This window comes from Mustelus asterias, chromosome 8 (assembly GCF_964213995.1).
Source record: "Mustelus asterias chromosome 8, sMusAst1.hap1.1, whole genome shotgun sequence".
Lineage (NCBI taxonomy): Eukaryota > Metazoa > Chordata > Chondrichthyes > Carcharhiniformes > Triakidae > Mustelus > Mustelus asterias.
In genome coordinates, this window is record NC_135808.1 from 103,186,555 (window position 1) to 103,201,355 (window position 14,801).

Below are 14,801 nucleotides of genomic sequence, written 5' to 3' on the forward strand. Positions count from 1 at the left end.
ATCTGTCTGCTGCCTTTTACAAGATTGACCTCAATCCCCTTTTCCAAAGTCTCCCCCCATTTTCCACGTGGATGGGACTTGCTCACCTGGTCCCATTCTTATCTAAAAGCAAAATACTGTGGATCTGAAATAAAAACGGAAAGTGCTGGAAAAACTCAGCAGGTTTGGCATCATCTGTGGAGCGGGAAACAAGAGTTAATGTTTTGAGTCCAATGTAACTCTTATTTCGGAACCCTTTCTCATCTATCATATTGTAGTCTGAATATCACTTGCAATGGCTTCTCATCCCATTCATCCCTCTGGTATGTTCCCCAAGGATCTATCCTTTTGCCTCTCCTATTTCTCACCTAGTTGCTGCCTCTTGGTGACACCATCCACAAACAATGTTAAGTTTCATATGCAGATGGATGATACCCAACTCTACCTCACACCTGCACCTCTCCCTGTTGCTAAATTATCAGACTATTATCCACATCCAGTATTGGATGAGCAGAAATTTCCTCTAATTAGATATTAGGAAGATGAAAGCCATTAGCTCTCAAAGATTCCCTTTTGCTGGCAACTTTGAGGCTGAATCAGACTGTGGCTCCCAGTTAAACAACAGCTTACTTCTAAAACCTTTCTCTCAAATCTTTCATGGCCTTGCCCAATGGGCGGCTCAGTGGCACAGTGGTAAGCACTGCTGCTTCACAGCGCAGGGTTCAATCCCTGGCTTGGGTCACTGTCTGTGTGGAGTTTGCATGTTCTCCCTGTGTCTGTGGGTGTTTCCTTCGGGTGCTCTGGTTTTCTCCCACAGTCCGAAAGATGTGCTGGTTAGGTGCATTGGCCATGCTAAATTCTTCCTCCGTGTACCCGAACAGGCGCTGGAGTGTGGCGACTAGGGAAATTTCACAGTAACTTCATTGCAGTAAGCCATTATGACTAATAGATATACTTTACTTCCTGATTTCTGAAATCCCCTTCAGCTCCCCATCTCTCCAAGATATCTGAGTTCCTTTAATTAATTTTGTCCTCTTCAGCATCCATGATTTTACTTGCTCTAACATTGGTTGTTGTACCCGCAGCTGACTATGCTCAAAGCTCTGAAATTCCCTCCGTAGCTCTTTGTCTCTCTATCTTGTTCACCCCCTTTAAGACACTCCTTACAACCTGTCTCTTTAAGCAACCTTAGACTGTCTGTCCTAATATCACTTATGGAACTCAGTGTCAAAATTTGCTTTATTATGTTCTTGTGAAATGCTTTGTAACTTTTTATTACAAGGCACTTCACAAGTTGTGGCTGTTTGTTGAGACGTGGTAAAATGGCTTGGAAGGCAGTTTGCTCAATACATGCACACCACTTCAAAACTGTACCTTTTTTAGGTAGTGGAAAGTAAATGATTACAAGTCCCATATAAACAAAGGTTTCCGTTCTCTATAGAATGCTAATTTGACTTGATAATTCTAAAGTTTTAAGTTTATTTATTAGTGTCACAAGTGGGCATACATTAACAAAGCAATGAAGTTCATGTGAAAATCCCCTAGTCGCCACACTCCAGTGCCTGTTCAGGTACACAGAGAGACAGAGAGAATTTATCATGGCCAATGCACCTAGCCAGCATGTCGTTTGGTCTGTAGGAGGAAACCAGAGCACCCGAAGGAAACCCATGCAAACATGGGGAGATCTTCGAGCTTTTCCTGCATTAAGAAGAGTGCAAACAATATGTGATCCAAAATAAATCAGTGTCATATTGAAGAGGAAACCAAATCACACTTCTGAACATTTTGGGAGTTTGTAACATTTAAGAAATGAAAGCAATGTCTATTCATTTAGTGTCTTTACTCTAAAGACAGCCATTTAAAAAAAAAATCAGTTTATTAAAAAAAACCTCAGTGTGGATAATATATTACAGAACATTTGGCATGAAAGAAAATCCTGAGTGTTCTAAATTGTAACATGTGAATCATACATGAACATGATTCACCAGCTGCTACTAACAGCATCTAGCTAAATGAATTGTTTATAGCTATCTTGATGTGAATGATCTGCAGCTAACTTTGAAGTGAAACACACATCTCACTCCAATTTGGCTTAAAAAAACAAACTTTAAGACAGAAAATAAAAGTTATATTTTTAAGTTATGCATTTTCTCAGTGCATGGTCTTCACAATGCTTGGCCGCATGTCGCAGCTGTTGCTGGGAAGGCTGGTGAGGTGAGGAATGGGCAATAGCTTCTCCATAATATTGTGCTGTGTTATTGTCCAATAGGAGATCCACAGAACGAGGTCACAGAGCGGTTACTCCTTCTGGCTCATTATCTCTGGTACAATCTGGTAAACAGAGGATCATATTTTATTGGTGACCACGTCAAGCAGTGAAATTGGTTTGTGGGGGGGGGGTGGGGGGGGGAATGCACTTTAAAAAAAATCCAATCTGGCTTGTCAATGATTGCACTGCAACATCTGCAAAATGTCTGAGGCAGCACAAAGCTGTACGCGGCCAACATGGGGGTTTGCCAAGTGAGATCTCCAGGCCAGATATGTTGGGAACTGGGAGTGCTCCAAAACTTCCTGTGATGTAATAGCACCCATTCAACATCACCAGTAACTAATGTTCAGGGTAATGAGATTAAACTTTTTTTTGATGGGAACCAAAGTGATCAAATCGTTTTGTCAGTTGTCATAGGGAATGGGATATTTGTTACTACATCTCCAGGACCCAGTTGTCTAGGTAGTAACCTGCTCCTGGGCCTAGCCAAACGCACTATTAACAGGACCGGGAAGCAGGTGACCGAGGGGGTTGTCCGACCCAACTGTCTGTCCCTCTACCTCGGTTATATTCATGGCCGGGTGTCCCTGGAGAGAGGGAGCATGCGGTGTCTGAGGGCACCAACGAGGCCTTCCATGCCCATTGGGCACCGCAGGGATGGGGTGTATTTTGCATCCAGCCCCTTCCAGGCTGAAGTGGGCAATATTCCCAGGTCGCCATCTAGACTCGAAACATTGGCTCTAATCTCTCTCCATGGATGCTGTCAGACCTGCTGAGATTTTCCAACATTTTCTGTTTTAGTGTCAACCACTTAGGCTCTGTATACAAAGAGAGCTGAATACATTTCAGTCTCTCTCAACAGAGAGAAGCAGGTGGAGCGAGCAGGTGGCTTCCCCAGGATTGCAAGCCTCTGCATGGTGCATAGTGCATGGCACTGTGCCTACATGGCACTGTGCCTACATGGCACTGTGCAGGCATGTGTGTAAATTCTAAGATGTACCACAATCAATAGGAATTCCAGTGGTATGTGGCCATACTCAATGCATTATGCATGTCAATGCTCAGTATCTAACAGTGGCCATGATGCCTTCTGCATGTGGCTGTCCACTGGATGATCTGCATTTGAGCTACCACAGCAAACCAAAGATGGCTGCTAGGTATTGAGGGTTATCTGTTGACCACTTGGCTGATAACTTCAATGTGGGAGACCCACGGGCATTCTGTACGTAATAAAAACACCAGATGTGATTGAGCAGATTAATGAGGTGCTTAAACACGCTTCTACTGCCTGGATTGTTCTGGTGAGGCTTTGTAGAGCGTGTCATAATATGCCATGCCCTAACCACCATGAGTGAAGAACTAAAAGGGAAGGGAGGAGGCAACCAACACATGGACTGTGCAGTCCATGATCCCCTCATCAAACTGAATTACCTGTGAGCTAAACTCCAATTTCCATTCACATTCCTACACCTCACTTTCCCTGTTTTACTGACAATTACAGTGTCTACTTGACCACAGTGCTGAAAAATGTGCATCAGTGAGTGTGGTATGTGGGTAATGTGCCTGCCAGAGTTGAATATCTGACAATGTGTGCTCACTATGAGTTGTGGGTGTGAAGTTTGCACCCGTGCCTATTGTGTGAGACTGAGCTGAGTTTCTGACTGTGAGGTGAGAGTTGTGACCGATAAAGAATGTTGGTAGGTGAGGAAATGGAGAACTGGCGGTGAATTGAGCAATGTCATACACTTTTAGTTCAGTTGTAAGGATTTGGCATTTGGGAATGAATTCGCTGACCTTGATCACTCATGTGAGGCCATCAAACTTCTTTGGGCACTGCATCCAGATCTTTGGGGTTGTACTGCTTGCATTGACTGCGATAGTTATATGCTCCCATTGCCTTCTCCAGTTTGGCACACCTCTTGGACACCTATGGACTGAGTGCATCTCTCCTCCTGGTCGTCCCAATGGGTGGCACAGTGGTTAGCAATGCTGCCTCACTGTGCCAGGAACCTGGATTCAATTCCGACCTTGGGTCACTGTCTGTGTGGAGTTTGCATGTTCTCCCCGTGTCTGCGTGGGTTTCCTCCGGGTGCCCCGGTCTCCTCCCACAATCCAAAGATATGCAGGTTAGGTGGATTGGCCATGCTATATTGCTCCTTAGTGTCCCAAGGTGTGTAGGCTAGGGGAATTAGCAGGGTAAACATGTGGGGTTGCGGGAAAGTGTCGTCTGTTGAAGAATCGGTGCAGATTCAATGGGCCGAATGGCCTCATTCTGCACCGTAGGGATTCTATGATCTTGTGCAGCAGGGTCTCCAGTGCAGCGTCTGAGAACTTTGGAAGAACGCTCAACATAAAGTTGCACTATTAGTCAATATTCTTCATGCTCCTAGTGCCTTACCCAGCCACTTCCAGCTCCCACTGGATTTACTAGGGGGCATAGGTTTAAGGTACGAGGGGAAAAGTTTAAAAGAGATGTACGAGGCAGATTTTTTACACAGAGAGTGGTGGGTGTCTGGAACTCATTGCCGGGGGAGGTAGTGGAAGCGGATACGGTAGTGACTTTTAAGGGCGTCTTGACAAGTACATGAATGAGTTGGGAATAGAGAGATATGGTCCCCGGAAGGGTAGGGAGTTTTAGTTAAGTCGGGCAGCATGGTCAGTGCAGGCTTGGTGGGCCGAAGGGCCTGTTCCTGTGCTGTAATTTTCTTTGTTGTTTGTTCTTTGTTCACTCCAGCCAGAATGCACCTCCCCTTTAAGAGTTACAGGTTGACTTTGAGGAGAACAGGGTAACTCCTCAAGTCTTTGCATGAACTTCAACCCCTGCTAAGGCATACAGCCAGCCACTCAGTGCATTTAGCACTGGGCTGACGTACCTATTATGTAAAGCAGCAGACAGCATTACAGGAGGAATGGGCAGAAGTTAATTGTGTATCTTATGCCCATTTTCAGGGGCTATTCAATTCTGCCCCCAATATTCTTCATTGTTCATGATAAAGAGTATATTTAATTTTTCACTTGATAAAACAAACAGAAACACTGATGTAGTAAAAACGCTAGTCTCTTGCAATTTGTTTTGATTGGCAACAGATACTTCCCTCCAGAAAATATGGAGATTGGGAAATAGGACAAAAAGAAATGATGTGGACAGGGTGAAACTTTAGTGCTGTCTGTGAATTGTGCGTTTGGATTCAATTGGGAAAAATCTGATTTTCATTAGATTGCCTTTAAAGATTGCCAGATAAATTGGCTTCAGGCCAGGATGTGACTGGACTGATTATAATAGATACTAAAGTCTGTCACAGAGAGGCACACAAAGAAAGAGAAGGACACCAATATGCAAATACTCTAAAGAGAACTACAAATTGAATAAAATGCGTTTCAGATAGAATCAATCATTTTCTGTCCATGCACTCGCAAACTACCTTGTTATCCTAGCTCACACCAAGCTTCGTTCGCTCATTGTTTAAAGTTTACTTATTAGAGTCACAAATAGGCTTATGTTAACACTGCAATGAAGTTACTGTGAAAATCCCCTTGTCGCCACACTCCGGCACCTGTTCAGACACATTGAGGGAGAGTTTAGCATGGCCAATGCACCTAATCAGCACATCTTTCAGACTGTGGGAGGAAATCAGAGCACCCGGAGGAAACCCACGCAGACACGGGGAGCATGTGGGGACTCCGCACAGACAGTGACCCAACCCAGGAATCGAACCTGGGTCCCTGGCGTTGTGAGGCAGCAGTGCTAACCACTGTGTCCCTGTGCTCACTGACCTACGATGCCTCTGGGTTAAGCAAAGCTGTGATTTTTAAAATTCTCACCCTTGCTTTCAAATCCCTCCATGACCTTGTCCCTGCCCGATCGCTCTAATCTCCTCCAGCCGTGCAATCCAAGGTATCTACTCTCCTCCAATTCTGGCCTCTTGAGCGTTTCTGATTTGAATTGCTCCTCTTTGGCAGCCGTGCTTTCAGCTGTCAAGGGCTCAAGCTTTGGAATTCCCTCCTTAAACCTCTCTTTCCTTTCCAATGCTCCCTCAAACCAGCTCTCTTACCAATATTTTGATATCCACTAACATCCCTTGATATATTTTACTACATTTTAAGAGGTGCTATATAAATGCAAATTGTTATTGTTTGTGTTAATTGTTCAATAGATTTGAATTCTTTCATGTCTTGTAGACAGCACTTGAGTTAAATAATTTTTTTTTCATTAAAATTGAACTACTGGCTTAGAAAACATTCCTTTAAGTGAATAACCAACTTTACACAAATTTGAAACCGTACAAAAAATGATTTGAAACACTTATTCAAAGTGTACAATTATAAAGAAGTATAATATATGGTGTGCTATAAACACCAATGTATTGGTAAACATGGTGTGTACTTTTGTCATTATGGAGGTTCAAGTATGGTTTGCGGCAGGCATCACACTCGTAGGTACATTGGCCGTGACCGAATATCGGTGGCTTCGATATTCTGCTCTCTAACCAATACTGTGGAGTCTTAAAAGAAAGCGTAGAATCAACAAGTTTCTGTTGGTTCAAATGTTTGACTGCCTTGCCCTTCAACCATCAACTTTCAAATCTGTAGATAGTTCTGTCGGTGAGAAGCTAATCATATCTTGCGTAAATACATTTGTTGGTTGTGAAGGTAGTCTAGGTAGATCAAGGAGCCACATTATGATAAGATAGTTGACATTCCAGGAATAAAACTTTTTCAAGGAAAGGATTTATACCTGAAATATCCAACCCTGGTGCTTCCTTGACAGATGCTGATCATGTCCACTGATTTTCATTATAGTTTCAAGTTTCCGCAACCTGCACATTTTGCTTTTTAAACTACCTTGCTTGCCTCACCTACTGTGTTAACGCTTTTGACATTGATGATGTCAAAGAAGACAGTTCCTTTTCTGTGTAATTTAAATGCATTCCTGATTTAGACATTTCCACATCAATGTTCTGAAAGCGAGTTGTCAGAAAAGGCAGAATAAAGGCAACAAACTGGTTAGCAATTTTTTATGGCTTGACTTTTTGTCCAATCTATTATATGCTTCTATGGTAATTGGCTTTAAAATCCAATATAAGGCTTTTTTTTCCTCTTGATCACTTTCCTTTCTGCCCAACATATCACTCCGGTGAGTTGCGGGATTAAAAAATATCCAGAGTTATTTCTCAATGTGGAGGGGCAAATCTCTGACTGGAATTTTGACCTGAAAGGGCGACGATTAAGATAATCGGGTTACTGTCCTGTGATCCAAACTAAAAGTGTAGCTACTACTGGAATTCCTTCAGGTCACCAGTGTGAACCTAAGTCGTACTTCCACAAAATCCGGTAACGTGTCGGGTAACCACACGGGTTTTGGTTGCTGGATGGATTGTGGCGTAACCATTACAAACTATGGGAAAAATTTAATTTACCTTGCTTAAAACAATGTCATAAAATAGGTTACCTCCAAGAGATATGCATGCAATGGCATAGAGTGCATCATGCCAAAGCCCATAGATTGCTAGGTTTTTTTTGTATTCATTCATGGAGTGGGACCATCATTGACAAGTCTGGTATTTAGACCCATCCCTAATTTCCCTTGAGAAGGTGATAGTGAGCCATCTTCTTGAACTGTGGTATATACAATGATATTTAGTGTATGGCATTGGGTATTTTGCAAGAGTTAAAACCCTGTACCTTATACCTTGGCATGGATTTCAGCGTAGTATTAATAAATTGAAACAATTCGCATTTCCAAGCAAGAGTGTGGATATTTTTCCTGGAATTACTCCGTCTGCAAACAATCAAAGGGGTGAAATTACTGCTGTCAATAATTTTACTGAAAAAGTCTGCCCCGAAATAAAGCTATTTATTATGTTTTGTAGTTGCACCAATTTCTTTTCCCAAAAATTATCAACGCCAGAATGGTTTGGCTGGGAATTGATGAAGATCATGATGCATGTTTTCTGGAAGGGCAAGGCAATGGAACTGGCGAAAGGCTTATTAACTGAGGCACCTTGGCTTTGGGTGTTGACCCAGGGCCCCATGTGTTGGGGGTCTCGATACATCTCCTCCAAGCTAATTCCCCAAAATGTTGTCACCAAGATCATTTACTTGACTGTGACCATCAGTTTCTGTTGACCAAATGTTCAAAATTATTATTCCATTCTGTTACTAAAAAGTTACATTTTGTGCCGACAATACTTTTAGAAATAAATTTAAAATAAAATGTCTGGTTATGGAATTTCCTACTGGAATCCATGTCAAAAATGAACAAGTAATATCTTTACAAACAAGGTCTGTTAATCAATTTAATGATTAGTTAGTTTCCATGAGTGGGGACATATTCTCTGCCCAATCTGAATCTCTATTTTCAAGAATTCTTTCCAAATGCATGGATCTTCCTGACAACGTAAACAAGCTTTGAGCGAGCTTTCTATCACCAACTCTACCAGTTGTCAAAGCTGCAAAACTAAGCAACTACTCACTTGTCAATGAAAAAATTGTTGCTATAAAAAAACTTCATTTCATTGGGCTAACTGTACACCAACTATTTTAAGAATAAGAAGTTCATGGTAGTTCTTCAGAGCCGTTTCGTTAGTCTTAAGGAAAGTGAGCATTGATAGGGTTATCCACTTTACGACTGTATGTTTGTTATGAGATGTTTTAAGCTTTGCGTGCTCTGGACAGTGTTTGTACCTTCCCCTCATATGTCTTGGTGTTGCAGGCAATAAAGTGATTAGTTGAGCCAATTAACAGGCAGACCATGGATGACTGCTTTTAGAAATCATATTACCTAAAGAGAGAGTTTGGACATGGAAAGCTCAGATTCCAGCAGTAATGTTGATTACATTGCGAATGGCTGCATTTCTGAAAGGAGGGGGGCGGTTTGCACTCCGGGCTGAAGGTTGCAGGAAAACGCACAGTAAGCAGTGTACAATTTCCTCCAGGCCATTTCTTTTCAATTCTATCAAGCTAAATGTAAAACAGGGTAACTTAATCTGAAAGCTGGTAGTAATTACACCAGTGTTTATTTTGTATGTATATTTTTTTCCCTTTTGGAGTTTCTCCGCCACACTCAGGATTCTAGGATGAGATGTGGGCCTGCGGAGCTGTCCCACTGCAGGCCTCTGCTAATGGAACTTTACAGAAAGCTGTTTGGACACTTCCATGTGCACTTTGGGGTGACTGGTTCTCCTCCCCGCCGGGAAGCACCAGCCTTCTGCAATGGTCCAGCTAAAATAATTTGCTTCGCTTGCTATTTTGTTTGGAAAAAAGAATGTGTGCAAGCAGTTGCTGAGTAGTGTTGGTAGAAAGCGTGAAAGGACCACCGGACTTGTGTTTATTTCAACTCTTAAGTATTCCTCACTCTCCAAAATTGGTGGAATTACTGAAAATGTGGGAATATCTTTTCCTAACTCTTGGGATTATAACAATGCTAGCAAGAACTTGAATTGATCTAGCACTTGTAATGCGGAGGATTGTTCCACATTGTTTCACAAAGACATAAAATGGCCATTGAAGCATATATAGAAATATAAGAAGGGGTGAGACTGGTGTGTTTTAAGGGTCACTAAAAAAAGAGGGGGTCGGAGAGATGGAAGAGTTTAGGGAGGGAATGACAATGGGCAGGATTTAATGCGACTTGTTATGGAACCATGGTAACCGGGCCCACTAAATTGAGGCTGAAGTCTGGCATCTGTCTCCTGGTGACAGTCAAATCTCCCTCTATTAAATCAGATGGCAGAAGGGGCTGAAATGGGACATGGGTGTTGCTGGCTCACCAGCATTTATTGCCCATCCCTAATTACCCTTGTTCAGAGGGCAGTTGAGAGTCAACCACGTTGCAATGGGTCTGGAGTCACATGTGGACCAGACCAGGTAAGGACAGCAGACTTCATAGAACGTAGAACAGTACAGCACAATTTACCAAAGATCCTTAGACAGCACATTCCAAAACCACGATCACTTCCATCTAGAAGGACAACGGTAGCAGATACATGGGAACACCACCACCTGCAAGTTCCTCTCCAAGCCACTCACCGTCCTGACTTGGAAATATATTGCCCTTCCTTCTCCGTTGCTGGGTCAAAATCCTGGAATTCCCTCCCTAATGGCATTGTAGCTCAACCCACACCCCTTGGCTGCAGCGATTCAAGAAGGCAGCTCACCACCACCTTCTCAAGGGCAACTAGGGGATGGGCTATAAATGCTGGCTGGCCAGCGACGCTCATGCCCCACAAATGTTAAAAAAAAGTTAATTTCAGAAGAAGTTATTTGATCCATGGAAATTGCTTTCTACAGTCTATTCTCTTTGCCATAAAAACATGCATAATTTACATTGCTTTCCAATTTTGCTTTAGCTATCTTATTTGTTGCATCCTTTGTGTTTGTGTTGTACCACGTATTGTATTTGAAAATGTTTTTACAACTCCTGCTTTTCTTCATGTGCAAGAATGCCCTGTGCTGCTACGTAATAGTAAGATGCTAGTCTTGTGTTTGTTGATAGCTTTTAAAAAACTGTGGTCAAGATTATGTTCCTTTGCATTGTTGGAGTTGTCTAGCCTACCAAATTCCCATCACATCACTTGATTACGGCAACAATCAATGCCTCCAGGGCCTGGTCTGTCAAAACAAACTTTATGAAAATTTGTTATCGATGCATTTCTCACGGAAACTGCCCAGTCCATGAATGGACGAAAGAACTTTTAACATTACGCATTACTTTAGTGACTTCTCTGTTGCTTGAGAAATGTTAAAGGGTCTTTATTGGGTATCATGACTGTTCTTTTTTGCCTTTTGCGGACAGAATTGAATTTTAAGGAATTATGCATGTCCAAATGGCATGCAAGGCCATGCTTGTGTTAGTAATTTGTAAATTTTGGCAAATAATGCAGATTTGTTATTCTTGGACAGAGAAATTTATTTTTATTTATTTAATAGTGTTACAAATAGGCTTACATTAACACTGCAATAAAATTCCTGTGAAAATCCCATAGTCGCCACACTCCGGTGCCTGTTCAGCACACTGACGCAGACTCCAGCATGGCCAATGCACCTAACCAGCATGTCTTTTGGACTGTGGGAGAAAACCGGAGCACCCGAGGAAACCCACGCAGACATGGGGAGAATGTGCAGACTCTGCACAGACAGTGACCCAAGCCAGGAATCGAACCTGGGTCCCTAGTGCTTTGAGGGAGCAGTGCTAACCACCGTGCCACCCCAGACTGGCAGACTTGACTGCCATGCCTTAAATGCCCTGTGGTGACACATTACTGTGCCATTACTAATCATGCCTCCCATTTAGCTTTACTTTATTTTCAATCATTCCATGCACGCAGGCACCCTTCATATTTAGATATGTACATAGCAGCTTGTGAGAACTTATATTGAGAAATTCTGCAATATCCTGAGTCTGAAATCAAAAAGTACAATTACATTTTTCTGTTAGTGTCTTGGCTCAAATGCTAACGCCATTGGCAAATTTGACAAGCTGCCCCACTTAATTCTAATTCTCCTTTCAGACTTGTTTTCTATGATGGTGAGAAATAGTTGTCCTGATGGAGTAATAAATAGCCTCTCCCCCCGATCTTCTCTCTTTACAAACAAGTTATCAGCCATGATGTTGCTAATTATAATGCGAGCTATCTCAGTTCCACAAGGCATTGTTTATATGCAGGAAACACGATATGACCTCAGCAATAATTTTATGTGTTTTTGTTAACAGATAATATCAGGAGAGTGCTACCGGATCCATTACATGAAGGAGCGTTCCAAATCCTTTATCCGCAACCCATATGTAGCTGCTTTGTATAAACAAGTTGGATGCTTCATCTTTGGCTGTGCCATTAGCCAGTCCTTCACTGACATTGCAAAAGTGTCCGTCGGTCGTTTAAGGCCACACTTTCTAGATGTCTGCAATCCAAACGTTTCAACAATCAACTGTTCCCTTGGTTACATTGTGGATTTTGAATGCAGAGGCAATGAAAGTAAAGTTCAGGAAGCAAGGTAGGAATTGTTACTTAATAAGGAATGAAATGGAACGTTACTTCCATATGGTTAATGTTTTAGGTCAATGGCTTTTTTTTTTGGCTGATGGAAGGTCATTGATCTAAAACACCAACTAACTCATTCTTCATAGATGCTGCCAGACCTCCCGAGTGTTTGCAGGGCTTTCTCTCTTTATTTCAATTTCCCAGTATCCACAGTAGTTTTCTATAGTGCGATTTAAGTATGGCTACAGTTACACTGCCTTTTCCTGCCCCCACATACCCACTCCAAGAAGAGATGAAAGTAAAGCTGTTCTTTGGAGACGATGCAAAATGGTTAATATTGAAGCAGGTGTCCTTTTTACATCATGCCCCAAGGTGTTCACTAAAGTCAGGGCAAAGGAAACTTAGGTGACGAGTAAAGTGGACTGTCACAATAGCAGCCTATCTTTCACGTTCATTACACACAATTCTTTTAGATTTTATGACACAATTTCACATAAAATTTAGGAACACTGTACAGTTTTATGGACTGTGTTGTTTACAAGAGGCAGGAATGTCAGCTGACTATAATTCACAGTGATTCTGTTATTCCCACATCACAGTGAAACTTGTACTTTTAGTTGAATGTTTTACGCCTAAATTGAATGAAAGTTGCAGCTGTTCGTGATTGATGTCACATTTTTTTCCTGTTTATCAAAGCCACCCACATTATTCCACTGCCTCTGGCCTCCTCTGCATGCCTGGCAAAAACTTGTGATGGTGACGGGATCTCGGCCCTCACGGGGATCTCGGCCCTCATGGGCATCTCGGCCTTCTGCAGAAAGCTGGCAAGAGCCCGTTTTCCGCGAAGGCCTTCTGCTTCCTATTCCTCTCAGGCACTTTACAGGCCAGCAGTGGGCCTTCCACCATGATAAGGACCCCGGTATAGAAATTGCAGCTGGCGAGAGCTGCTAGCCAGTCAGAGGCTGAAAGCTGTATTGAACAGCAACACCACTGGGGAGGTGGTGGCTTTTGCTGCCGTGACAACTGCCCGAGGCCTAGGATCCTCACTGGACCCAGGCCAGACTGAGTGATGGCAGAAGGGGAGTTGTGGAGGGGGATTCAATGGCAAGAAGTGGCTCTTCCTGATGTGGGGTTCCAAGATCAGGCATGTAGTGACTTTAAACAAGGGAAAATCCCCCCCCCCCACCCCCCCCCCCCCAATCCCCTGGGAACCGTGAGCAATCCCGACAGGGATTAGCCTTTGAGTCCTTGTGGCTTAATACCAGCGGTGATGGGATAAGGTGGTGGCATTAATTGCCCACCTACGGTCTTCATTCGGTGGCACGGCAGGAAGGCCCCCCCCCCCCCCCCCGCCCCGCCGAACAGTGTGGAGGCAGCTGCAGGACATTTAAAATGTCTGCCTCAATGCTCTTAGAATTTGTCCAGTTGCAATTAAAGAAGTTAGGCCCTTTATCCCTCATCCCTCACAACCCCTCACTCTACTCACTCACTCTCCATGACCCATCTATGCCAATGCATGCCTCAACCCACCCTCATGCCCACTATGTCAATCTATCCTCTCTACCCACCCCATGACTATTTATAGCCCTGTGCCAACTTACGCCAACACATAACTCCACCACTCAACCCCAAGGCCCCTGGTAGCCTCCGAGAGCTTAATGCCAACGTTTGCCAACCTATAATCCCACTCATCCTAATGGTCCCTTCTAGCTGCTATGCCAACCTAATGTCAACCCAATCAAAATAGGATCTGTTAGAAATCTGGGCAGGTTTTCCGTGGAGTGCTCACATATTTCACAGCTGTACCCATTGTTTATCCAAACTGGATTTATTTTCAGTTTCTTCTCTTAGCTCTGCGCAGTACACTAAAACATTGAATATAAATTACACCAGAGCAAGCACTCTGATCGTGTTTTATGTCTAAACATCTCAAAGCACTTCACAAAAGGATTGCTTTTATGTATGCAAATATATGGAGAGTAGGAGTTTATGCATTTCTTCCATTATGCATAGTATGTAATTAATCTTATTGGATTGGCCTTTTCCAGAATGGGTTTACCTCTGTGTAATTTGCACTTTGGGTGGGTGGGAATTTGGCAAGATAAACGTGCTTGGGTTACCTCAAATTGCTGTAAAAGTGGCTGATTATTTTGGTTTATTTTCCAGGAAGTCATTCTTTTCGGGACATGCTTCCTTCTCATTGTACACCATGTTGTATTTAGCGGTAAGTAACTTCATGGTCCATTTGTCTTTCTGTAGTCTGCACCCAGAGATTTGAATTTCTTTGGGTCGCCATTTTGTTGAAGGTGTAATTCTTTCAAATCGTAGCTGTTCCTTGGCTATGATATGTGCACAGTGTCGACGGTATGTTACACTGAGATCATTAGTAAGCTTCACTGGATGGCTGGGGATTGTAGATGATCACTGTGACAGATTCCAGGCCATGCCAATGATGCTAGTATGCATTACAGAACATAACAGAAGTGTTTACAGCACAGAAACAGGCCTTTTGGCCCAACTGGTCCATGCCAGTTATGCTCCACACACAACTCCTCTCACCTTCTTCATTTTCT

At 42.9% G+C, this 14,801-nt stretch overlaps 1 protein-coding gene across 2 annotated transcripts in view; it reads left to right on the forward strand.

Annotated features, from left to right (window-relative positions):
* plpp3 (phospholipid phosphatase 3) overlaps positions 1–14,801 on the forward strand; it is a 130,668-nt gene that overhangs the window by 55,530 nt on the left and 60,337 nt on the right. For both annotated transcript variants that reach the window (XM_078218641.1, XM_078218639.1), the window contains exons 3-4: positions 11,961–12,241; positions 14,395–14,452. In XM_078218641.1, coding sequence (XP_078074767.1) covers positions 11,961–12,241; positions 14,395–14,452 — 339 coding nt within the window. The remainder of the gene's footprint in view (positions 1–11,960; positions 12,242–14,394; positions 14,453–14,801) is intronic.